This window comes from Dama dama, chromosome 12 (genome assembly GCF_033118175.1).
Source record: "Dama dama isolate Ldn47 chromosome 12, ASM3311817v1, whole genome shotgun sequence".
Taxonomy (NCBI): domain Eukaryota; kingdom Metazoa; phylum Chordata; class Mammalia; order Artiodactyla; family Cervidae; genus Dama; species Dama dama.
This window is the reverse complement of record NC_083692.1, coordinates 42,515,262-42,542,812: the sequence shown is the minus strand read 5'-3', so window position 1 is coordinate 42,542,812 and position 27,551 is coordinate 42,515,262. Positions and strand designations below refer to the sequence as shown.

The 27,551-nt window shown below is 39.4% G+C and overlaps 1 protein-coding gene across 6 annotated transcripts in view; it reads left to right on the top strand.

Moving 5' to 3' along the window:
- Positions 1 to 27,551, top strand: part of ATP8B4 (ATPase phospholipid transporting 8B4 (putative)) — a 305,125-nt gene that overhangs the window by 74,282 nt on the left and 203,292 nt on the right. For all 6 annotated transcript variants that reach the window (XM_061157127.1, XM_061157129.1, XM_061157123.1 and 3 more), the window contains exon 3: positions 16,327 to 16,385. In XM_061157127.1, the coding sequence (XP_061013110.1) occupies positions 16,327 to 16,385 (59 nt within the window). The remainder of the gene's footprint in view (positions 1 to 16,326; positions 16,386 to 27,551) is intronic.

The following is a 27,551-nucleotide window of genomic DNA, read 5'->3' as shown; positions in this document are numbered from 1 at the left end:
CTTCTTGCCATGCTAGGTAATTCCCCATGGAGACAGAACTATTCCTACTTTGGGGGTGACCGCCAGTAACTTTATACAGAAGTGACAGTGAATCATATAAATATACTCCGCTAAACACAAACTCTGTACTTTGAACTTGACAGTCTTTTATCCCAGCATTGTCTAGTACAAGGCAAAATGTGATGGGAGGAGATAGAGTGGAGACAATGATCTTAGCCCTTGTGGCTAAAATATTTTAATCTTGCACATCAAAAAACAAGACAGAGTGAAACAGATTTCTAGTGCTACTCCCAGCGTCTTGGGATGAAAAGTGCAAGTGAGGTAAGCTGAAGTTTAAGCTTCATTAGAACTGGCTTCTCTCCTGAGCAAAATTGGACATTTTGTGTGGAGGACAGAGATGAGTCTTGTGGTAGGCAGATTCATGCCCTGCTCCTGCAAAGATAAAGGTGTCCATGTCCTAATCCTTGGAAGTTGTGAACATGTGACCTTACATGGTAGAAGACACTTTGCAGATGTGATGGAGTTAAGGATCTTACGATGGGATGATTATCCTAGATTATAGGAGCGGGCTCATTGTAATCAAAAGGGTTTCTTATAAGAGGGATGCAGAAGTCAGATGAGGTGATGTAATAATGAAAGCAGAAGTCAGAGTGATGCATGCATGACCAAGGAATTCGGGCAGCCTCTAGAGACTAGAAAAGGCAAAGAACAGACTCTGTCCTAGAGCCTCCAGAAGGGACTCAATCTTGATCAAACAGCTTAATTTTATCCCTGTGAGATCCATTTTCAATCTTCTGACTTCCATAGTAATAAGACAATACATTGGTACTGTTTTAAACAGCTACATTTGTGGTGATTTCCTAGAGCAGCAATTGGAAACTACTGCAATTCTGGAACTGTCACTCTGTTCTGTTGAAAATAGATGAAAGGGTAGGAGTGAGGAGACCCAAGGGGAGGCTATTACCACAACCAGGAGGAGAGGTGAGGTGGCTTGGACCAGAGTGTGGGCATAAGAGGGGCGGAGAAGTGGGCAGACTTCTTTTCTGCTTAAAGTTCTGGCTCTCTTTCATCTCCTTTAAAATGTGTTTTATTTGGCTGCTTCATGAATAGGTTAAGAAATTAAGCCTCCTGTGTTTTTCTTTTCATCTTTTCAATTGGTCCAATATTCTGCTAGAAGGTACAGCTGAGGAGGAACTGTAGATGTCTTCTTGCAAAGTCCATATTTCACCACATCTCAGGTGGCAGACCACCTCCACCAAATGCCTTCTCTTTTTAGTAAATGACTATGACTCAGCTTGGACAGGGTCCAACCTACCACACTCCACAGTTTGTATTCACCTAAGTTCCCTTCAGAGCTTCCCAGGATAGGTGGGAATGACTTTGACCCCCCACCTGGGCTTGACTTTCCTTTACTCTGCTTTCTGTGGCCCTCTAGGCCTGTCTTCCACTTCCTTGCTGTGCACATTTACATGACCTTTGAACATGATGGCTGGCTTACTTATTTTTCCTTCACTGTCTAGAATAGAGCCTTTACTCAATATTTACTGAACTCCTTTGAATTCAGTAAATATTTCTGCAATAAATCACTTAGTCTTGGCTCCAGCAGATTTTATTTGCCACATGACTTCAGAAATTAAGGCTCAGAAACCAGTAAGTACTAAAGAAACTCAATTTATAACCCTACACATCTCAAAATGACAAAAAAGCTTTGAGAAACACAGCTTCCTGTGTAAGCCCTGGGGTGTGAAGCAGATAAGAGCCCTCCTCAGGTTTCCTTCTCACATCTCTGTCTTTCCCACATGGGGTTCTTTCCTCTCACTTTGTGACAGGTGGCTTGATTTCGCTTGAATAGCTGGACTGTGTCTCACAAAGAGAAATTAAATGTCCTTCAGCTTTTTCTAGGCTCTTGTGATCCTTGGGGTAGATTCTGATTTTTTTTTTTTTCATTTTGAATGAACAGGCTGTGGGAAAATATAGCTATTTTTTATCTGTATAGAAAAAATTCTGATCCTGGCATAGTTCATAGCAATATAGTTTTTGCTGTAGATAATCAAATTGTAAGATAATGTAGATAAAAATCCAGTTTTCTAGCATTGTATCCATAAGAAAAAGGTTGGTAAGGAAACAAGTTTTGGACAGGGGTTTGGGAAAGCCTCCAGTGAGAGGTCAGTCAGGTTCTCTGGGGGAGGGGGTTGGTGCTTCACTGTGAAGCAGAGAAGGCTGGAAGCAATGAAATGTAAGGAGTCACAGGGCCCCAGGTTTGACTGGGATGGAGTCTGTGTTTTGGATGAAGTACATCCTGTAGTATCACTTTGAAAAAAAATCTTTTGGCTGTGCCCCAGGGCATGTGGGATCTTAGTTCCCCGATTGAACCCACACCCCTGCGTTGGAAGCAGGAAGCCTTAATCACTGAACCACCAGGAAAGTCCCCTGGAGTATCAGTTTTGTTGAGAGAGGTCTCATCTTCCTGTCCTTGACCTCTGGATACAGGCGTGGACCCATTCATGTGCAGGTCCCTCGTCATTTCTGCTTGGCACCACCCACCGTCTCCTTAGAATCTCTTCCAAGCTCCTTTTACGTTCAGTGTTTGAAATCAGATTCTGTTACATGATTGTGCTAGGCCTTTATTTTTCTAACTTGTAAAGTGGTGTTAATAATAACGAGTACCTAATAGGATTGTTGTGAGGGTTAATGCACGTGAAATGCTTCATACAGCATCTAACTTTTAAGGAGTGCTCAGTACACATTAGCTGTTATTCTTTTCATTGTATTACAGTGAAGTCTTAAATCTCCAGTTGTGAATCTGTACTTACAGAAAAAAACCACACGGTGAGGGCTCATGGGAAGATTCTGTCGATTTAACTTGTAATGCGTATAGTATAATTCATGTATGCTTGAAGAGAAGTGATTAGTAAAATATTTTTATATTTCTTTGTGAAGCTGTAGTAAGTCATGAGAGGAACAAAACTCAATAAATCAAGTTTTCCAAATATCTGGACCTGATAAGCAAATTGGCTCAACCCAGAGGAAAACAATCCCAAGGCCCTTTAGCATTTGTTGACTCCCCTAACTTTGTTTCCAAGCTCTTTTGTGAGCACAAGAATTTTAAAAAATCATGGAAAGATTTTTTTTTTTCCTTGATTCTCCCTTTAGTTTGCTTTTTAAATGTCAACAAATCCTCACAGATGCAGGTCACCACTGAGTTTCAGTAGAAAACCCTGATTCGGGACACACATTTTTCAATTGTATCGGAATGTGCTCTTGGAGTCAAATCAGGAAATCTTGAAGACTGGGGAACTCTTTTTTTTTTTTTTTTGTCTTTAAAACCTTGCCCTGCTCATTGTTCTTTCCTCATGTCTTTAATGAATTACTTTGGCTCCCAACCACACAGGCCAGATTGTGAAGAATGAAAGAGCATTAAGAAGGGAAAAAGCTTAAGTTATTAATTTGGCTTGAGGGAATTTTTGCCCAACCCAAAATCCTACAACCCTTAAACCTCAAGTGACACTCCATGTTTGGAGACATTCTTCAACTTCTGGACTGAGACCAACCTTCATGAGGAAATATTAGTCTGTGCTATCAGAATTTTACAGGGACACCCCCACATTCTCCATGGTGCTTCCTCATTTTATGGTTTGGGGGAGCTAAAGCCAACTGCCTAGAGACTGTCCTCTAAGCTGCTTTTGGTGAAGGACAAAATGCTCTGGAGTTAAGTGAAGAAAGACAGTATGCTCATTAATTATGGTCTAATAGCTGCTGTGATCACTCATAGGCCCAATGGAAACCTCCTAAATCTTCCCCTTACTCTTAGTCTTGTTAACAGAGTTGCTACATTGACTAACTAATTTTAAACACTAAGGCACACTGACATTGTTTGGAGACAATATGCATTGTTCAGAGACAAACTAATAAAAAAAAAAAAATGTTTAAGTGACCTGTCTTCTCTTGCCTCCTGAAAGTTGAAGCTGGATAATGTGTAATTTATTATGTTATGAGAGAGAAGAGCCCAGATTAGGAAGTGGGTGTTGCCTTCAATAACCTAGCATAGAATCAATGGGTATTTGCCAATTTTCTACTGAAAATATTCAGAAAATTACTTCAGACCTTTTTCAGTTATAGTAATAATAGTGACATTGACTATATGAATTTAGATGATTTCCTCTTTTTCACCTCTTGTTATTTTTTTCATTAAAAAAAGGCATTTTTGAGTATTTTTCTGTTTATAAAGTGCTTTGCAAACATTTTATCACTAAATGATGGCACCATAATGTGGCATTCTATTACTGAGGAAGCACAGGTAAGGAGCGTTTCCTGAGTTAAAAGTGCTCACACAGATGATCTGGTGGAAGGAGATCTCAAATCTCTTGCTTCACTATCTTGACTTATTCTTCTGAGGGCTCCTTCATCAGACTCATTTAAAAATCATTTATTTGGCTGCACTGGGTCATAGTTGTGGCATGCAGGATCTTTACTTGTAGCATGTGGGGTCCAGTTCCCCCACTAGGAATTGAACCTGGGCCCCATGCATTGGAAGCGTGGAGTCTTAGCCACTAGACCGTGAAGGAAGTCCCCATTATCAACCTCATATTTATGAGTCTAAAACTTCTTGCTAACATGAGGACAGCATTGTGCCTACAATTAAAAATTTCCAGCAAAGTAGTCTTATGTCCCTCCCATCTTTTCAGCTTATGTCTTAGTGATCTGATAACACTTTTGGGTTTTTCTAGATGCATCTCCTCCTTCCATAAGGAAAGGCAAGCGTACATAGTACATAAATGGATATGGTTTTATTGTCTGCAACCAAGTCAAACAGTCAGCCCTATAAGAAAATTATTTCAGGGAGGGAGGGGGTTCCTCCAGGTCATATTTTGAAACTCAGGTTGCTCTTTTTAATAAATGTTCCCTAACATTTAACTGATTTATAATCATTTCATAAAATAGATGGGGTAGCCTCATTTAGTTATCTTCTCTATGTAACAGGAAGCACATGGCTCAAAGATAAGCATTCCATGATATTTTGTTTGATTGAGGCAGACACATTATTTTGGCCTTGCTGAGATTTGAGGAGTGAAGTCTATTTCCAGCACCCTGTATGAAGAAGGATTTTGAGGGTTTAATGACCTCTTTGCCTCTCTTCTGGAGCAGATTAAAAACAATGTCTAAGATAAATTTGCTTCTGCTAATGGCTATTGTCTTGCCCACTGAAATGGTGAAGGATGGCTTCCTATCCAAGCACATGTCTTTGGTAGGCTCCTCAGCTGTCACAAAAGAATGTTAGCACTGTTACTAGCTTGCTCTTCTGCCTTATACATCTATACTTAGATAGCAACACAGAGTAGCAGCTTTCCAGGTATTTTCTAGGAAGTTCAATCTCAACCTTATAGTCATTTAGTGTTCAGCACAAGTGCAGTTGACAGGAATAATTTTTTAAATCTATAAAAATGTTTTATTATAGAATAGTAATATATTTCCCTTTATACAAATGCAGTAATAAAATGAAAATTTTAAGATCTTTTTATGGTGAAAGGGGCCAACCACAGTCATCATATGGCCTTGCATGTTTTTTTCGCTTTCTCCATGGTTGTCTGCTTGGCCATATGTAAGTATAGCTAGGATCTAAGCGGGGGCTAACATCCCCTGGGGCAACAAGATGGGGGATTAGGGTCAGGTAAACACTTTTGAGAGGCATTTTTATAATTTTCCTTGAAGAGTCAAGTCTCTGTTTCCCCTCTCTCACATCTTCACATACTTTGTAAAGCATGTTTATATACATTTTTCTTCATCTCTTTCTTGAAATCAGTTTCTTACTTTATAGGTTTAAGGAACAGAAGTGAAGACTCTTGACTTGTACTTCACCAGCTGCTGCTGCTGCTGCTAAGTTGCTTCAGTTGTGTCCGACTCTGTGCAACCCCACAGATGGCAGCCCACCAGGCTCCCCTGTCCCTGGGATTCTCCAGGCAAGAATACTGGAGTGGGTTGCCATTTCCTTCTCCAATGCATGAAAGTAAAAAGTGAAAGCGAAGTCGCTCAGTCGTGTCTGACTCCTAGCGATCCCATGGACTGCAGCCTACTAGGCCTCTCCGTCCATGGGATTTTCCAGGCAAGGGTACTGGAGTGGGTTGCCATTGCCTTCTCCGGTACTTCACTAGAGAGGAATAATAATTAAGATGATTGCTCAAAGGACATGAAGTTCATTTGCTCATTTAAATATCCTAAAATACATTTTTGAACTTCATCAGTTCAGCAGAGAACTGATGTTGGGTCTTAGAAACTACAGAATGTTGGGCCTACAGAAACTCTTGTTGGGCCCTTGGAATTGTATTTGAGATATCCCTAGGCTTGTTATAAAACACAGTTCTAAAAATCTCACTTTATGTTATTTTCAAAAAACCAATTTATTTGTGTTTGATTGTTCTTAGTCTTTGTTGTTGCATGGGCGTTTCTCTAGTTGCTGCTAGTGGGGGCTACTCTAGTTGTGATGTGTGGGCTTCTCCTTGCAGTGGCTTCTTCTGTTGTGGAGCAGGGTCTCTAGGGCATGCAGACTTCAGTAGTTGTGGTTCCCAGGTTCTAGAGTGCAGGCTCAATAGTTATGGTGCCCAGATTTAGCTGCTCCACCGCATGCGGGGTCTTCCTGAATCAAGGATCAAATCCGTGTTTCCTGTAATGGTAGGTGGATTCTTTACCACTGAGCCACCAGGGAAGTCCTCACTTTATGTTCTTTATATCAAACAATGACTACTTAATGAGGAGTTCTTAGAGAAATTATTGTTTTAGCCAAGAGCTAATACATAATGTACTTTCCCAAAGAAATAAAGGTCTTCCCTGTAACTCAAATGTAAGAATCTTGCCTGCAATGCAGGAGACCCGGGTTTGATCTGTGGGTCGGGAAGATCCTCTGGAAAAGGGAATGGCAGTACACTCCAGTATTCTTGCCTGGAGAATCCCATGGACAGAGGAGACTGGAGGTCTACAGTTCGTGGGATCACAAAGAGTCGGACATGACTGAGCAACTAACACTACTACTACTAGACATGCCTTCCTTTTTTCTGTAGAATTGGTGGTCCACCTGGAACAGATGTGTGGGTCATCATGTCAGGCATTTTTATTTTCATTATGGACTCTAGCTGATCATCATCCTTCTATTTTTTCCTCCACTCAACTTTACTTTCAATACTTACACCATTATTCTTCTTCTTGTACATTCTTGGGTAGTTATTTTGGAGACATCTTATTTGTAAACGCTCTTGCATGTTTAAAGATGTTTTTATTGCCCCTTCATGATTGATTATTTTACTGGGTATAGAATTTTAAGTTCAAAATATTTTCCTTAAAACTGGAAGGCATCACTCCTGTGTTTTCTATTATCCTTGTTGCCGATGAGAATTTCATGTTGGTCTAATTCTCGTAACTCTGGGGCTACCCATTTTTTTCCTTATGGAGGAAGACTTCTTTCTGGAGGAAAACCTCTTTCCTTCTGGGAGTTTTTAATGTTTTTATCTTTGTTTTTATAATCCAAAATTTTATGAATATTTGTAGGTTCATTTTCATTCATTCTGATTGGCACTTGATGGCCCTTTTGCTTTGAAGAGTTGCCTTATTCTTGTGCAGAGAAATTTTCTTCTATTTATTTCCTTCCATCCATTGTTTATGTTTTTTCTCCCAAGTGTTTTTTTTTTCACATTTCGTTTTTGTCATTTTCATATATATATTTTAAGAGATTTCTTCAGTCTTAGTTTTCATTCTGTCTTTCCTATTATAGTTTGTGCATTAAGTGTTTTTAATTTCCAAGAGCTTTTATCTTATCCTATATTTTCTTTGTTCCTATTAGCTTGCTCTGTTTCATGGGTGCCATGTCTTCTTGAATATCTTCAAGTTACTAATTAGAATTAAAAACAGAAACAACCCCCTTCTGCCACCTGTTTTCAGCATTATCTCTTCCCCTTGGAATCTTCTGTTTTGTGTTCTTGGTTTTTCTCAGATGTCTTACGTGACTTATGGTTGCTGGTTTGTATTTACAAATGAAGGACTAGATGGATTAATGTGGTTTCAAAGTCTTTTTCCTAACAGGCTTCTCCTTTAAATAGGAGGTCCAGTGATAGAGTCAGCTCACAGAGAAGTTTTCCCGTGTGTCTTAATCTGTTCTGTTTGCTATAACAGGATACACGGACTGGGTGGCTTGTAAACAATATAAATTTATTTCTTACAGTTCTTGATGCTGGGAAGTCTATGATCAAGGTATTGGCAGATTTGGGGGCTGATGAGAGCATGCTTCCTAGTTCATAGATAGTTGTCTTCTTGCTGTGTCTTCACATAATGGAAGGGGCAAAGGAACTCTCTAGGGCCTCTTTTTAAAAAAAAACAACAAAAAACCTTTTATTGGTAGTTGATTTACAATGCTATGTTAGTTTCAGATGTACAGCACAGTGAATCAGCTGTATATATATATATATATATACACATATATCCACTCTTTTCTTTTTGGATTCTTTCCCATACAGGCCATTACAGAGTGTGGAATAGAGTTCCCTGTGCTGTACAGTAGGTTATTAGCTATCTATTTTATATATATATATATTAGTGTGTATATGTCAATCCCAAACTTGTAATTTATTCCCCCCTCCTTTACCTCTTGGTGACCATAGTTGGTTTTCTACATCTGTGACCGTACTTCTGTTTTGTAGATAAGTTCATTTGTACCCTTTATTAAGATTCCACATATAAACAATCTATGATATTTGTCTTTCTGTGCCTGACTTCATTCAGTATGACAATCTCTAGGTTCATCCATGTTGCTGCAAATGGCATTGTTTTGTTTGTTTTAATGACTGAGTAATATTCCATTGTATATATGTACCACATCTTTATTCCTGTCAATAACGATTTAGGTTGCTTCCATGTCCTGACTATTGTAAATAGTGCTGCAAGGAAGAATGGAGTGAATGTATCTTTTTGAATTATAGTTTTCTCCAGGTCTATGCCTAGGAGTAGGATTGCTGGATCATATGGTAGATCAATTTTTAGTTTTTAAGGGACATCCATACTGTTCTTCATAGTGGCTGCATCAATTTACATTCTTACTAACAGTGTAGGAGGATTCAGTGGGGCCTCTTTTATAAGGGCACTAATCCCATTTGTGGAGGCTCCACCCTCATGACCTAACTACCTTCCAAAGGCTTTCAAATATTATATCAGGGATTAAGTCTCAACATTTGAATTTGAGAAGAGATAATCAGTCTATAGTGTTGTGGTATAGTCAGGCAATCTGACGAATCCCACAATTACCCCAGGAAGGCAGGTTTTACTAGGGCTTAAGTCAGCTGTAGGTGCTGTGAAGGTTTGCAGCTGCTTCTCTCTTAGGCCTGAACACCCACTCTTGGTTTCCTCCCTCAGCATGTTGCCTGCTCTCTTCAATGTGTGAGGGAAGGGTGTGTAAGAGGGCCCAACTGGCTCAATTACAATTTAATTATTTTGGTAATGCTCCAAAACTAAGGGTGTCAGATAGCTTATGTTCCAAACTGGGACACTTAAAAAATTATTTATTATTTACTTGGCTGTATCAGGTCTTAGTTACAGCATGTGGGGTCTTCATTGTGGTATGTGGGATCTTTCCTTGAGGCGAGTGGGCTTCTTTCTTGTTGTGGCACATGGACTTAGTCGCACTGTGGTGTATGGAACATTAGTTCCCTGATCAGGGGTCAACCCTATGTCCCTGCATTGGAAGGCAGATTCTTAACCACTGGACCACTAGGGAAATATTCCCAAACTAGGACACTTCTTAGAGTAAAAGGCTATCCTATTAATCATTTTGCCAAGCTAATAGGCATAACTACAGCACACTCTCAATCTTTATATTTATTGGCTGAATTTGGAACTTGTATGGAGCACCATTGTGAAAAACTGCTCTTCTAATTCTTTTGGCTAGCATTGTTCCTATCTTTTTATTTTTGGGGGCAAATTGATTCCACCTGATTTCTATTTTATTTTCTAGACTGTCTTTAAAATATATGAGCCTCTATTAACTCACATTCTTATTTTCTAACACGGTTATGTTTTTATTCTTTAGAAAAATATTTTCTGTCATTTCAGTGGGACCTGAGAGGAAAGGGAAGTAGAAGGACATGTTATCTTGAACTGTGAGCTCTTTCATTTATTTCACTGTGAACATATGCTAGCTTACTGTATTTTATAATCCATGTGTATCACTTTGCTTCTTTTTGGAACCAGACACATTTAGTGACACCAATTGTGCAGGAATGAGCTTACCTTGGTAAATGATAAATCCCTTGGTGACCACTTTACTTTTATTACTCTCCCATCTCGAAGGATGCCTATGAAGTGGCAGGCATTAAGTCATTGAACCTCTGAGCAGTTCTCAGTGGGCGTTGTTTATGGGGAATTTGGTCTCAGCTTCCTCTTCTTGGCAGGATGTGACTTATTGCCAACAGGGGTTTATATCCCCTCACATACTGTTGTAGTACATGAAAGAATGTCAATTCCTACAAAGACAATTCAGGCCTAGCATAAAAAGGTAAAAGGCAGAAAACTAGGAATTTAGATCCAAAACCAGAATTTTGCAGGTCTTAAGGAATGGATGGAAAATCTGCCAGAATTTTTTTTCATGAAGACTCAGTTCAGAAAGAAAATGCTTACTGAAAGTATAGAAGTAAAGATGAAGACTTAATAAGGTGAATTTAAAAGTAAATAGGGACTTCCCACATGGCACAGTGGTAAAGAATTTGCCTGTCAATTCAGGAGACTCTAGAGATGCAGGTTTGATCCCTGGGTTGGGAAGACCCCCTGGAGAAGGAAATGGCAACCCACTCCAGTATTTTTGCCAGGAAAACTCCATGGACAGAGGAGCCTGGCAGGCTACAGTCCAGGGGGGTCACAAAGAGTTGGACATGACTGAGCTACCAAGTGAGCACATAGATGTAAATAGAAGAGAGGACCTCCTGGCTCTAACAAAGTCTCAAGGGGCAAGAGCAGTGTGAACACTAGGAGAGGATCCAGAATTTCCCAGCACAGAAATTATACCTTTGTCCACTTTGGGAAATGACTATTTTCAGTCCTTGGGGAGGTAGTTTCATGGAGATACTGGATAGGAATCAAGATTCTGATATTTAGAGTAAGCAAAACTAGACATAGAACTATCGAATTCTGTGCTTGGATGCGCTTCATATAAATGTGTAATTTAAAAATGATCCTCCTTACAGGAAATCTGGAAAACAAAACAAAACAAAACGAAATGATCATCAACTGAATTTATATGATCTAAACTAAAGCCAATTAATATGAGCACATTTGATTTTTTAATGCTTTACTTTATACTGATGTATAGCTAATTAAAAATGTTGTGAAAGTTTCAAGTGGACAGCAAAGGGACTCAGCTGTACATATACATGTATCCATTCTCCCCCAAATCCCCCTCCCATCCAGGCTGCCATACAACACTGAGCAGAGTAGCACATCTGATTTTTAACTTACAGCTAATCTGGAAATCACATACAGGATGCCGGTGGGCCAATAACATCCGTTGTTTTCCTGTCAGCAGTTTTACTATGCCTGGGTCGATGTGGGGATTAATAAAAACATCATCTAGCTTTTTAAGTTTTTAAGTCTCCTTAGCCTCCAAAACTTCATTTTCGGCTTTGATATTTTTGCTCTTTGTTGGAGAATCAGCAGGAAAGAGAGGATGATGCTTTTACAGTCAGAGTTTGAAATCTTTCTTTCAGAGGGCAGTTGTTTGAGAGGTTGCTTCCTGGCGGGTTCTCAATTTCAGAGTTATACTCAGGGAACTGACTTTTTTCAATGGTAAAGAAGGAAGTCATGTAGGTGGCTATCAAACAGATAAATAAACACTACAAATGCTAGGAGTCCAATCATAACCAAAGATAGGGTATTGTTTGTCAGGAGCAGTCCTTAGAGGTGAACTTCATACCTGAAAGCTGAGCCAACACAGGGGCTGTAGAGACATTTAGATTCCTCTTAGACTTTTGGGAAATAGGAATCAGTTCTTATAAATCATGGTGCCTGGCATATAGGGTAGAGGTGGTAAGTCATGTTCCTACCTTCCTTCTTTCCCTGTTCATCTCCTTATCTTTATCTCCCTTCTTAGCGCCTCCTCTTTGTTTCTCTCTTGCTGTTCCTTTCCTCATCCGGAATATGGGCCTGCAAGTTACTTCTCTCCAGTCACCTTTATCTCTGTGGTTGTGTGTTCAGTTCAGTTCAGTTCAGTCACTCAGTCGTGTCCGACTCTTTGCGACCCCATGAATCGCAGTACGCCAGGCCTCCCTGTCCATCACAAACTCCCGGAGTTTACTCAAACTCATGCCCATCGAGTCGGTGATGCCATCCAGCCATCTCATCCTCTGTCATCCCCTTCTCCTCCTGCCCCCAATCCCTCCAAGCATCAGCGTCTTTTTCAGTGAGTCAACTCTTCGCATGAGGTGGCCAAAGTATTGGAGTTTCAGCTTCAGCATCAGTCCTTCCAGTGAACACCCAGGACTTATCTCCTTCAGGATGGAGGGGTTGGATCTCCTTGCAGTCCAAGGGACTCTCAAGAGTCTTCTCCAATACCACAATTCAAAAGCATCAATTTTTTGGCGCTCAGCTTTCTTCACAGTCCAGTTCTCACATCCATACATGACCACTGGAAAAACCATAGCCTTGACCAGACAGACCTTTGTTGGCAAAGTAATGTCTCTGCTTTTTAATATGCTATCCAGGTTGGTCATAACTTTCCTTCCAAGGAGTAAGCGTTTTTTAATTTCATGGCTGCAGTCACCATCTGCAGTGATTTTGGAGCCCCCGAAAATAAAGTCTGACACTGTTTCCACTCTCTCCCCATCTATTTCCCATGAAGTGGTTGTGTACCTTCTCTAAAGCCAAACTCTTATCACATCCCTATCCTTTTTACAATCTGTCACTTATCTAGGTGGAGAGCTGTGGGAGTAAGGGAATCCCAGGTTGAGATGGTCAAGTCAGTTACTAGGAGAGTCCAACACTGACATCTGTTTGTTACTTGACTGGTCTTTCTTCCATCGCTTTTATTGCTCCACCGTTATTGCCCTTTCGTCAACTCTGAGTTCAGTACACATAGAGTGGGAATTTGCTACTCTTACTACAGAAACATGCTCTGCTGATGTTTCTGGGGCACTGTCTTGTTTTGCCCTTTCAGTTCAGTTTAGTTCAGTCCCTCAGTTGTGTCCGACTCTTTGCGACCCCATGAACCGCAGAACGCCAGGCCTCCCTGTCCATCACCAACTCCTGTAGTTTACTCAAACAAGTGTCCATTGAGTCGGTGATGCCATCCAACCATATCATCCTCTGTCATCCCCTTCTCCTCCTGCCTTCAATCTGTCCCAGCATCAGGGTCTTTTCCAATGAGTCAACTCTTCACATGAGGTGGCCAAAGTCTTGGAGTTTCAGCTTCAGTGTCAGTCCTTCCAATGAACATTCAGGGCTGATTTCCTTTAGGATGGACCGGTTGGATCTCCTTGCAGTCCAAGGGACTCTCAAGAGTCTTTTCCAACACCACAGTTCAAAAGCATCAATTCTTTGGTGTTCAGCTTTCTTTATAGTTCAACTCTCACATCATACATGACTACTGGAAAAACCATAGTTTTGACTAGATGGACCTTTTTTGGCAAAGTAATGTCTGCTTTTTTTTTTTTTGTCTCTGCTTTTTAATATGCTGTCTAGGTTGGTCATAACTTTTCCTCCCAGGAGCAAGCGTCTTTTAATTTCATGGCTGCAGTCGACATCTACAGTGATTTTAAGTGAAGTGAAGTGAAGTGGCTCAGTTGTGTCCAACTCTTTGCGACCCCATGGACTGCAGCCTCCCAGGCTCCTCCATCCATGGGATTTTCCAGGCAAGAATACTATAGTGGGTTGCCATTTCCTTCTCCAGGGGATCTTCCCGACTCAGGGATTGAACCTGGGTCTCCCGCATTGCAGGCAGATGCTTTACCCTCAAAGCCACCAGGGAAGCTCATTTTGGGTTTTGCAGCCCCCCCAAATGATGTCTCTCACTGTTTCCATTGTTTCCCCATCTATTTGCCATGAAGTGATGGGACCAGATGCCATGATCTTAGTTTTTTGAATGTTGAGTTTTAAGCCAACTTTTTTCACTTTCCTCTTTCACTTTCATCAAAAGGCTTTTTAGTTCTTCACTTTCTGCCATAAGGGTGGTGTCATCTGCATTTCTGAGGTTACTGATAGTTCTCCCAGCAATGTTGATTTCAGCTTGTGCTTTATCCAGCCCAGCATTTCTCATGATGTAACCTGCATGTAAGTTAAATAAACAGGGTGACAATATATAGCCTTGATGTACTCCTTTCCCAATTTGGAACCAGTCTGTTGTTCCATGTCCAGTTCTAACTGTTGCTTCCTGACCTGCATATAGATTTCTCAGGAGGCAGGTAAGGTGGTCTGGTATTCACATCTCTTTAAGAATTTCCCACAGTTTGTTGTGATCTACACAGTCAAAGGCTTTTTTTGCCCTTCACAAATTTTAATTTCTGCAATATGATAATCTCTGGGTTTGTGGTCCTGTTATTTTGTTATTTGTACTTGCTTTCTGGTGATACAGAGATGTCCCCTGGCAGTAGACAGAAAAATTGGGCCCCAGAGAAGGGATAAGCTTGTTTCTGAAGATCCTGGTGAGCTGGAGTGAGGTAGAGAAAGAATGCAAAGACTGTGTCCCTCGGCCTCTATTCCCTGGGAGCCTCTGTATAGTCCCCTGTAAGAGTGCCAGACCAGAAGCCTGCCCCACAGGCCCAAGGTTTTAGATATGGAAGTAGTTCTCTTTCTCAGAAAGACTGGAAATGTGTTTTAGTCAGCTGTCTGTGCAGTGCCCTGAGGATGGTAGTCTGCCAAGAATAGAATCTTTGATTTTTATAGTCCCATAGGATCCAGGAACACAAGGCTGTGGCTTTCAGAGCCAGGTGGCCAAGGAGTGTTCCCTGGGTAGCAGCTGTAAAAAACTGGGACATCAGATGTAGAGACCGGGGCGCCAGGTGTGTTTGGACATCCCCTCCAGGGGATCCTAGAACTCTGGAGTGTGGCAGAGGTGGAGTGTGAAGATAGCACCTGTTGGAAGATAAAAAGGGAAAAGAGAAATAGGAAAAAAAAAGACAAGGAGAAAAAAAGAATAAAGGAAGAAATAAAAGATGGCACCCATCTGCATTAGCAAGGCAGAGGGAGAGCAGGGAGATTGTACCCACCAACCACCATCTCTGGGGAGTATGCCAGAGGCCCCTGCCCCTAAGACCAATGTTTTAAAATTATCAAGTGAGTCTTTTTCTGGTGCTTTTCAAAAGGCTGCTTCTGCGCTGGGCCCTGGCGGGGGTTGGAGGGGGGCCGGCGAGTCTGCCTGTAGGCACTTTAAAGAGCTGTTGCTTCAGTTTGCCATAGTCCTGCCCTGTTGGTCTTTGAAGCAGATGCTATGGAGGCTGTCTCTCTGGTACCCATGTGGAAAGTTGGGGTATGAACCCTTCGCTTCTCAGGTTGAAGCTCTGGGTCTTGAGTTCCCTCCTCCTTTGTGTGGGGATGAGATTTAAAGTGAGATTGTGTCTCCGCCTTTCCTACCTGCTTTGATTGGTTTCCCTCTTGTTTGCCTGATGTGAAGGGCATCTCTCAGCTAGTTTTTAGGTGTTTTTTGGAGGAACTTGTTCCAGGTATAGCTGTTGATTTGGTGTGTCTGTGGGAGGAGAGGACTTCAAGATCTTCATAAGTTGCTACCTTGAGCTGGAATTCTGCATTTGCTTTCTGAAGAGATTTTATTTTTTTGGCCATTTCGAGCTAAGGGCCGGTCTCAGTCTCCTGAAGATGTCAAGTTCCTCTCACTATGCATGGGTTGTTTAGAAATTTTACCATTGACTCCATAACCATAAGGTCAGTGACCTAACTGGCCACTTCAGTATGGTTTTGTTTGGCTATTATGTCTTATAATTCTATAGCAAAACAAAATTTCCTTTCCAGTGTGGCATTTGACATAGCTTCTTCTTTTTTAGAAACTACTTGAAGTTAACAGAAAGGGTCTTTATGGAGTGAAAGGGATATAGAAATTGGCGACACATACTGTTTTGCTTTATGGCTGGCATTAGAAAGACAATGAAAAACACTTCAGCTTTCCATTTGGGGACTTTTCCCATACACGTTCCAACATTTAGGCTGGAAAAAAACCAATGCCCTTCAAATTTCAAAAGAAAGAATTCTTGCAACCTTGATGACAATCATAGTAACCAATGTGATGTTAGTTTAATGAGTTGTATGTTTCTTTTGGTTGAAAATTTAATTTCTTACCTGATTTCTCTTTCTCTTTAGAAGTGGAACGGATAGTAAAAGCCAATGACCGTGAATATAATGAGAAGTTCCTGTACAAAGTGAGTAAAATACATATCGCGCACACAAACTGGGGTGGGTCTTATCTTAAGATAGTAGGGTTCATACCTTCTAGAACTTTGAGTTCAATAAAAACTTTGTTGGCCCATTTTAATAGCAAGGTGCCATATGTTTCAGATTTTTAAAAATAAATTTAGATTTTAGTAATGTTTATACTCTTATTTTTTTACACATTAAGAGTGATCGGTATTCACATTGGTATGGGAATAAGATCTTCTTAAGAATGATGCTTAGTTTATTCTGTTGCCCATTGGGCACTTAAATAATGTAAGAATACTATGAAAACAGGCCTATATGGTAGTACTTTGTGATAGAAGTGGTAATAGTGGCTGATGGGGGATGAATAACATTTGGGGGTTTTCTTTAAGCAACTCAGGCTGAGTGTGGAAAAGTATATGTAGGAGAAAGTTCGCCAAGCCGAATTATTGTATTTATCAAGTGAGCAGTGAGAATGATTATTTAAAATGTGTGAGCTTTAAGCTTGTACTGAACTACTTTAAAAAAATTATTTATTGAGCACACAGGATCTTTGTTGCATCATGCAGTATCTTTTGTTGAGGTGCACAGACTCTTGAGTTGTGGTGCTCAGGCTCAGTAGTTGCCCCAAGGCATGCGGAATCTTAATTCCCTGACTAGGAATCCAACCTGTGTCCCCTGCATTGCCGGGTGGATTCTTAGCTACTGGACCACCAGGGAAGTCCCTGAAGCACTTTTTTTTTTTTTAACTAAGTTTTTTTTCATTTACATAAGAAGTATTTATTGAACGTCTACTAAGTGACTGGCACTATTCTAGAAACTTGGGATACACTGATGAGCACCGTGAATTATGTCATGCTGCTGCTGCTAAGTTGCTTCAGTCGTGTCCGACCCTCATTAAAATCTCCTCATCTTTCCTTGACTCAACTTAAGTTGCTACATGATCTTTTAAGATAAGTTCTAAGAAAGATAATTGGTAGAATTAATGCTGCAGTTGACATGCAGCCTATAAGACCTGGTATGATTGAGTTACTAGCACATTAACCAGAGTCTGAATTCACAGAGGGGTTTGATGACTATTAAGACATAGCAATGTGAGTTTCATGGGACAAACTTTAGCAGTGTCCATCCAGGAACTAGCTAGAGGAGAGAGAATTTTGGCCAATGGATTATTTTTAGTATTTGGTTCCTTTTGGGAGGTCTTTTCCATTTGTGTAGATGAAAGCGTTGGACTGTTCTAGCTCAATACCAACAGAGGTAGCTAACCACTCCTCTTTTCTCTTGCTGTGCTAATCACGTAAACTTGTGATTATAACTTGGTGTAACCGTCTCTACAGGGAGTCAGCACACTGCCTCTATGACAGATTTCTCATTAGAATAATATATGGCAACTCTGATTTTATTCATTAATCTTATAAGCTTGGTTAAAGTAAGCCTGCCCATGAGAGAAGGAATCTCTCTCAGAAGGCTGATGAATGTATTTTCTAGCCTGGAGTGGGAGTGGGAGGATGACTTTCTCCATGGTGATTATTTGCACTCTGTGCAGCCTCCTGCCATCTGGTCATTTAGCCCAGCTGGTCATCACTAGACTTGGCCCCATGCCTTCCTATCCATTTTATAGCCAGTTCCTTACTCTAGAGGACAACCCTTGAAAGCCTTGACCACCAAATACTAAATAAGAGGAATAGAAGTCTATATTTTAAGACCTCAGGGGAAAAGTTCAGTAATCTACTACTGGGTAATCATGCATTTACATATTTGGCTATATCCTTATTTTTCCAATGTGTAACAAGTATTTTCATTCTGTGAGTAGTGACTGTAAAAGGAAAGCTATATTTTGTATGTTACTTGTAAGATGATACTGTCCTTTATAGTTATTTTTACTTAATTTATAAAATATTTCAAATTACCCAGATTAAATAGGTAGTAACCATTTGCCATGCTTGCTTCATCTTTCTTTTACTATTAATAATAATATGCCAATGATAACAGAGGTGTTTTTTTCCTTGAGCTTGCGTGATATTGAACAAAAGCACACAGATGTGTGTGTTTTCTGTTGGTCTTCTTAACAGTGACAAGGCAGTAGAACAGTATTCTGTAGCTGCAGCAGATGGAATAAGGAAGCTTCATCTCTGAGTTTAAACATACTAAGGAAAAAACAAAGTCCATTAAGGGCTAGGAAAACCAAGAATGACACCAAGAGTTGAGAGAAGGAAGCTGCAGAGCAGAGAGGGGCATGAGTATCCCGGGTCTAATGACCCCTCCCATGGCTCCAAGGGGATAAGCCAGGCCCTCCTAGAGTGAACAAGGGTCCCTACCAGACCTGGCTGATGGTGTGTTGATTTGGGAACTCCCAACAGGATGTCTGGCCACACATGAGCTGTAGGACTCTTCTCAGCCTCAGTCTATTCAGATAAAAATTATGGATAATAAGCATACTGATTTCATAAACTTATTGTATGGATTAAAGTAGAATAACACACAGTGACCCTGTGAGCTATTCTTTGTAGAGATAGTATTTGAATCTATACCTATCTGATTTTTAAGGATTTTTAAGCACTTCATATGTGGACTATCCTTTTAGGAAAGGCAGAAGCCACGGGCCTTTCACTCAGTCTTGTGTAGCTTTAAAGGATATTACCTCAAATGGAAATGGGTTTTAAAAAAAACTTACAGATCTCAGGGAGAATGCTCTTAATAATTGATGAAGTAGTATTCTTCCCTAAAGGCTGAAAAAGGAGATGGGGATAAACCAAAAATTATAACAAATATGAAAGAAGAAATGGTAAAGCTTCCTCAAATGTAGTGGAGAGAGTGTTTGGGGATAAGATAGACCACAGTTTGAATCCTTTACTCTCTTTCTCATTTACTAACTTGTGATTTCAATTTATTTATTTTTCTGCATATTATTAATTTTACCTGTGAAATGGGGCATTTTCCTTACAGGATTATCTACCATAGGGTTAAATGAAATAATTTATATAAATGTTTGATAACAGTAAGACTAGGTAGTATATACTGGATGTGTACTATGTACCAGATCCTAGGCTAAACCTTTTTTATGAATTTTTTTTTTTTACATGACTGTGGGCAAGTATGCACAGTCAATTTTAGATTTCCTGTAAAGTACTGGATAAAGTAAGATATCAGTGAAAATGGCTTAGGAAGACACTGAGAAATTGGCTGAAGTTACTTTTTGCAGCAGATATCATGTCAAAAAGTTAGCAAGTCTGTGATACTAAAGGTGTGGAAGTTGCTGATAAATTATGCAGGGAATGCAATATGGAGATACAGATGCACCTAAAGCAAGAAGGCTAACAGTGGGAACGACTATGATTGTAGAGAACACCCCCCTCCAACCTGCCAACTAAGCCGTATGAAAGTGATAGTACTTAACTACTCTGTGCAATGCATTTGATAGGTTCAGGAAATAATCTTGATATTCTTAGTATGGATACTGACAGTGTTAATAATGATAATAGCTTACACACCTAAGTGCTTACAGGGTTCTAAGCATTCTATTATAGTAAACTAATTTCGTCTCACAACTCTGTGAAGAGAGCACTTTACTTATCTCACTTTTATTTATGAAGACTTTGATGCACAGAGATCTCAGGTGATTTACTCAAGGTCACAGAGCTGGATAATGGCTCATATTCTTAAAACTGTCAGTCTAGTTGTGTACCAGGTACTTTGCACATATAGCTAATCTTCCACAAAACCCTAAGAGATGAAGTGGGGTCCCATTTGGTAACTTGTCTGAAGTCACACAGCTCATAGGTAGAATCCTAATTTAGATTGGTCAAATTTAAAGTCCGTTTATTTCCATGATACCCTGCTGCTCATTTGTCCAATCTTGAAAAAGAGTAACAACAGAAAACCTACCAAACAAATCCTCTGAATTCCCTCTCCTCTTATTACATACCTGCTGGTGAAGTTTTTATACTCTGAAGACAAAGGTAGATAAAGGAGATACAAAATCTTACAAACGTGAGGCTAAGAATGACCTTAAATCCTACCCTTAGCATTTGTAGATGAGAACTTGGGATAAAAAGTTACACAAAGCACAGATAAATGGTATAATTTCCACAAACACAAAGACAGGCCAAGCAAGCTTTTCTCTTTGAAGACTGAAAAAAGATATTTCAATACCTAGAAAAACCTTAATTTATCAACAAACCCTTAAGCTTCAAAGCAATTTATAGAACATAGGACAGTCTTAAAAAATGACCAAAAGTGCTTTTTAAAAGATAAAGGGTTTAGAACACAAACAAAAGACAAGGTTAATGATTCTAAGTAAAATTAGTTGGCAAATGAGACATGATATTGTGAAAACTGGAAGGTGGAAAACATAAAACTGCAAGTGGGATTTCAGACTGCCAAGATGTGTAACACAAAGCAGGACTGGAGTAGAGGAAGAGTGAGCCAAGCGCTAGACTTCTTATTCTTATTAGAAAGGAGTTCAAAGTTTTCTTGGTTAATAATAGGAATGAATAATAGAAGTAATGAGAACAGTTGTATTAAAATATGTTAATATTAAAAACGTTAGGAAAACATAAGAGCAAGCCAGACAGCCACTCATGATCCCTATTAGGAGGAGTTCAGAATGAACGGTAGGAGTAGTAAAAACAGCCGTAATTGTATTAGAATGTGTTGATGTCAAAAATGTCAGAAAAAGTGTTAGATTAATTATAGCTATTTTCTGACTTTATTAAAAAATAAAGAAATATTGGAAAACACTGGTTCCCACTGTGTCCTGTTATTATTCTTTATGTCAGCACAGGCATATCCCTATTCAATTCTCTTGAACTCAAACAGAATTTGAGAAGGGGGAGGAACTTGTCTGAGTGCTGAGAAACTTATCCTGCCTCCAACTCAGAAAGTCCAGTAAACCAGAACACTTAATAGCTTTTATCTGAAAATATTTCTTGCACAAAGTTAGATGGGAAGTTTCTAAAGAGTTTTTTCCCTGAGCTAAATTACTGGTCCTATTCAGGAAGTGTACTGGCTTATACAAGTTGGTGAAAATTTAGCCAAGTAGTTTTGGATACTTTTAAAGGAGGTGTTCCTTCCCCAAATTTCAATTTGAACACCTTAATTTATTCTTAGAATCTTGAGATGGCTTGTTGATATTATGGTTACTAAATGGAAGCTCTTGTTGCTCTTATGAGTTTGTGATTGGTAAAACAAAGACCATTTGGGTTTTCCAAAAAGTGTTTCTTCAGTGTGACAATATGGCGGACTCTCAGCAGTCAGTGCTACAATGACATCACCAAGATGCCCTTCAGCATGAGCCCCTTCCATTTCCCTCCCACCCACTGACTGGGACTTGTATGTTTACATAGTCACTTCTCTTTTAACTCAGAATAAGTGGTTAAGAGTGAAGTTAGAGATTGTGGCCCACTATCCTTCTGGATGTGTGAACTTGGACAGTCACTGGACCTCTTTAGGCTACATTGTAATGATGTGTCTGTGTTTCTCTGAGACCAGACTGACATAACAGTAAAACTTTCTATTCCTGTGTGTGGGTGAATTAATGCTTCATTGTCTCCTTTTTTAAAAAATAGAAATAAAAATGATTTTTAAAATTCAGTATGTTCACAATGTACCTACTCTAGACCTAGCAGCATGTGTTCATTGACTTAATACTTTCTAAAGAGGTTCTGAGGAGATGTAGAGAAAGAATGTGAAGCTCAAAGGAGTAAAAATACATGAGGAAACTGGAATGTGTAGGGTATTTTTAGGTGGGCCCCAAACTGCATGCTAGAAGACCTTGTTGCTTAGACTGGCAATGTGTTGCGTGCTGAAAGTGAAAGTGTTTGTCGCTCAGTTGTGTCCAACGCTTTGAAACCCCATTGGACTGTAGCCCTCCAGGCTCCTCTCTCCATGGGATTTCCCAAGCAAGAATACTGGAGTGGGTTACCATTACCTTCTCCAGGGAATCTTCCCAACCCAGAGATACAACTCGGGTCTCCTGCATTGCAGGCGGATTCTTTACTGTCTGAGCCACCAGGGAAATGCTGGGGTTACTTGTAAAGGGGGTATAGATTCTGCTTTCCACTTTCAAGGAGCGTGTGTAATCTATTCAAGTAGAGAACACCAGCACGTAAGAACGAATTTGATAATAGGTGGTAGTCAAAAGGTAATGCTAACTTCTAATTGTGTGATGTGGCCTGTGTTAGGGAAATGAAGGTTCAGTATGAGTGAAGATGTTTGACAAAGTGTTACCAGAGGAAATGGGAAATGACTTGAGATATGTTTGTTTATATGTACCACCACTTGTTAGAAACAAGAGATGGGAGCAAAATCCTCAAGACTGATCTAATTGGTGGTGGGGATGGGTCATGGGAAATTATAGTTCAGGTAGGTGAGACCTGACTGTTTAAAAAAAGAATTTGAATATGAGGTATTAGGCTCTCAGGGGTTGAGGAGTCACAAAGTGAGGATTTTAGTAGCCCTCTGGATTAAATAGATTTGATAATCAAATGGTAATGCCCAGGTTAATAGGGAATGTAACTCGGGTGGGGTTAGAGCAGTAGATTAAGGATATCCATTGGAAGAAGGCACTTCAAGTTAGAAGAAAAACAGAACTTGTTAAGGAGTGATGGCTGAAAGGTGTAGGGGTGGAAACTCCCACACAGTTAGAGAGGGGAGTGCTGAGGAAAACAGAGAAAGGGTGAGATGAAAGCTGGGGTGGGTGTGGGGTACAGGGAGGAGCCCCTCAGGAAACAGGGGGTGGGTAACCGTATCTGAAGCTAGGTGCTCATGAACTTAGAAGTTGAAGCAGAGTATCTTTAAATCACATGGAAGCAGTTGGTGGACCTGAAGAAAGCAGTTTAATTTTTTTTGGAAGTCAGAGGGCAAGGGAAAAAACATGCAGAAAAGAAGGGCTTACTTAGTTAATAATAAACAATAAAAAGAAAAATAGTATTTAAGTTTTCAGACTCACTGAAATGAAGTGAAGGATTTTTGAGTCAATTTTCTCACATTTTGACTATATACAGAAAGCCATGGGAAGGTAGAACTTTAAACATTTTCTTTGGAAGACTCTTGGGATATCTACATGTTGGGACACATCCTAGTCCTGTTTTAATCCACATGATTGATTTATGGATTACCTTCATAAACCATTGGCCAACAAAGGAAACTGCAGTTGTAGTTCTTGCTTCACACAGGAGGTTACTGCGAAAATTTGGGTTTCTCTTCTTTTTTTCATGAGCAGTGTAGTTGCACTGCCAACATGCTGTAGATGCTCACCAAGAAGCCTGATGATTAAAGCAGTTTATGCACCAACCAAAAAGTATGGATGATGCCAGGCACTGTGACAAGTTGCAATTAGTTGTGAAAAGTGCCAGTAACTTGCATTGGCTGTCTTTTCTGGTTGTCGGTTGTTGCGTTTTTTTTGTATTGGGGCATTACTATAGTGGCAGTGACTTTTTAGCAAACATTGAAATGCTTTCTGTTTTGTGTGCTGTTAATATCTGTGTCCATTATTCTATGTTCTACATGACAGAGGTTTTATAAATACTTGTAGGAGAAAAGATAAATTTTGGATATCCCTCAAATTTCATTTTCATTCTAGATTCAAGACTTTAAAAGTATAAATATTTTATCATTTTGACATCTGATTTATTTAAATACTGTTATTTGGCTAAGCATTTGTTTGATTTTTTGTTTTGTTTCCTTAATTTGGTTGATCTGTTTTAACCTTTTGTTTTAGCCTCTGAATTCCTATTTCTAAATGTTCTAAAATGGCACATTAAGAAAATTAAAAAATCCAGTTAAGCTCTAGAATTTTGAAGAGTTTGCTTTTTACTTCTTCCAGGCTTGAGTGAGATAATTTCAGCATCCTCATAAGTTAGTTCTGTTCTATCTGCTCTATGAAGTAAGTTTCTAGTAAAGCCACGTAATTAGCTTCATTTGTTTATTTTGCTTTTACTTTATTCATTGCAATGATATAAAATTTAAAATAGTTTTCAAACAATATGTAATTGGAATTAAAAGAGTTAAAATAAGCTAATTTTGATGTTTGAATTTTGTAGCTTTGTTGTAGCCTAGCTCTGGTAGAGTAGGTTTAAGCTAAGGCTGAGAAATGAAAAGATGGAGCAGGAAGGAAAGTAACCTCCTGTGTGAAGCAAGAACTACAACTGCAGTTTCCTTTGTTGGCCAATGGTTTATGACGGTAATCCATAAATCAATCATGTGGATAATATTGGGCAAGTTCAGTAACAGTTGAGGGGCTAACGGAAAAACCACCAACCCAACCGTCTCAGGGTGGTTTTTAACCCTGTTTTGTAATTTTCTTTACTGGACCAAAGAATTTGTTTCTGTGATTCATATTATTAAAAGTTAATAACTATTACATTTTATATTTTATAGTTGAAAGATTAATCAAATCATTTGTGTTAACAGTTTAGTCTCAAATTCATGTCTACTATTATAAAACCAGTACTAGATTACTACTGAATTTTATATCTGACATTCTATATGCAGTTTCTTACAAAAGTAAACTATTTAGGCATTAAAGTTAGACCTGGAGATCACTTAAAAATGATACTAAGAGTTGATAAGGAGCCATATATAAAAATATTTGTGTGTTATGTATTTATGTGCATGTAGGGAAGGTTGTAGTTATAAGAATATGTGTATGTCTTTGTAAGAATTTTCTGGCTTCAGCTGTTTTTTGGAGCAGAGAACAGCAGATGCTTATATCTAGATTGGTGATCTAACTTTCTACCTGCTGATATCCTGATGTGACATCTCTAGTAGCACTGGTTGTTCTGGTTTTCATGTGTGCTCTTTGGTTGTAAAGTTTGCTGTGAATCAAGGTCACTCATAGCTGTGGCCTGTCCAGGTACAATGTATATATGTTGCAGTTGGTGACATCATTCTGTACCAGTAGTCTGAAAGTGCACGGAAGAGGAGTTATTTTATTCAAATGAGAAAACCTGACTGATACAGTAAGGAAGATAGCTGAAGTTCATCACAGAATCTCAGTGTAGAATTATCCTTTAAAGCTTTTCCATCAACTTCTACAGAATTTTCACTGACGACACATCCAGTCTGTGTTTGTATCCCTCTAGAAGAGGAAAACTCTCCACTTCTTAAAAGGGCCTTTTCTGTCTTTGCATAGCTTTGACCATTAGACAGTTTGTCTGCTGATTGATGCAAAGTGACCTTCTTTTGCTCTGTTATCCTTTGGGTTAGCTTTTCTTCTGAGGCCAAAGCAGAGCAAATGCATCTCCTGTTTCCCATGACAACCTTTCTGATATTTGGCTCACTAAGTAAGCTTGTCTCCAGAATCACCTGCAATTCCCTTTCTTTTCAAAGAGCTTCAGCTTTGCTCTCATTTCTTAAAGTGGGTTGCTCCAAAGTCAAGCAATATTCTAAAGGTTATTTGACTAGCTTGAAGTAGAATCATTATTACTGCAACCCAAGATGGCACTAGTTTTTGATGATTGTTGATGCCTGTTAATCTCATATTAACCTCATTTTCATTATTAGTGATCAGGACTGTGCCACACTTATTTCTGCATCTTGCTTGTTGTAGAACAGACCTTACTGTCCTGTGTCACATGTGGACTTATGAGCATGCCTTCTTCATTTTCACTGATATATAAGCTTATGGGCCAATCAAATCAGAGGCTCTGGGGGATGGAGTCTATGTGGTGGTATTAAAAAAAGAAATCCACCCATGTGGTTCTAATGAGCAACCAGGTTAAGAATTACTGATGTTGTTATTCAGTTGCTAAGTTGTGTCCGATTCTTTGCGACCCCATAGACTACAGCACGCCAGGCTTCCCTGTCTTCCACTATCTCCCAGAGTTTGCTCAAGTTCATGTCCATTGAGTTCAAGAATCACTGATGTAAGTTCTTAATTAAAATAATAAGCACAACACAGTTGAGGACAGAGCCGGTGTCTTATCAGTAGATGCCTTCCAACAGGTTGCCTTTGGGCCATAATCATTATGTCTTGTTGCCTTAGTTTCCAGTTTCTATAATTAGCTCTCCTGGCTGCAACCCAATTTTTGTTTAATTGTGCTACATTACTGCTCTCTGTCTTAACTGGCAGAAAGCCTTTAAAGATATTAAATCTATTATAGTGCTGGTTTAGATAACTTATATGGAAGCAGAAGGATGGAATGAATAATTGAACTTTGAAGATTGCTTTCCAAATCATGTTTCTATCATTCTTGCAAACCATGTAGTCCTATACACTCTTGTATGCCAAATGCCACAAAAACACCATTGTTATAAGCAAGACATTCTTGAGATTAGAAGCACAATGGACTGAACTTCATAATGTTTTGCAGAGAAAGCATTGTTCAGACTTTTCGAGGTGAGAAAAATAAGGTAAAGAAATGTTTGATTTTTTTTCTTCTCCCTTACTCTCTGATGTGGAAATGTTAATGAACCACACAAAGACGTGCTAAAAAAATGTGAAAAATTTATGTTTATGCTAGAGCCTATCTTTCTTTGGCAAATGTACTTCTCTAAGTTATATACTGGAAATTACTTGTTTGTGTTGTGAATTGCTAACACTTATTAACAGCTCATGTTTGTTCTGATAAATGGAATTGCTTTCCCGGACATATTATTTTGCATTTAAAAAATTGGGTTTATCAGACTTACACTGAGTAATGAGTAATTTTTATCACTTCATTAAATCCTTTAGAGATTTATAAACGTATAAGATAGGATCTTAGCTCCTCAGGGATTTGCTGTCACCTTGAGATTTTATTAAAAGACGCTTACTCCCTGGAAGGAAAGTTATGACCAACCTAGATAGCATATTAAAAAGCAGAGACATTACTTTGCCAACAAAGGTCCGTCTGGTCAAGGCTATAGTTTTTCCAGTGGTCATGTATGGATGTGAGATTTGGACTGTGAAGAAAGCTGAGTGCCGAAGAATTGATGCTTTTGAACTATGGTGTTGGAGAAGACTCTTGAGAGTCCCTTGGACTGCAAGGAGATCCATCCCCTCCATCCTGAAGGAGATCAGTCCTGGGTGTTCATTGGAAGGACTGATGCTGAAGCTGAAACTCCAATACTTTGGCCACCTGATGTGAAGAGTAGACTCATTGGAAAAGACCCTGATGCTGGGAAAGATTGAAAGCGGGAGGAGAAGGGGATGACAGAGGATGAGATGGTTGGATGGCATCACCGATTTG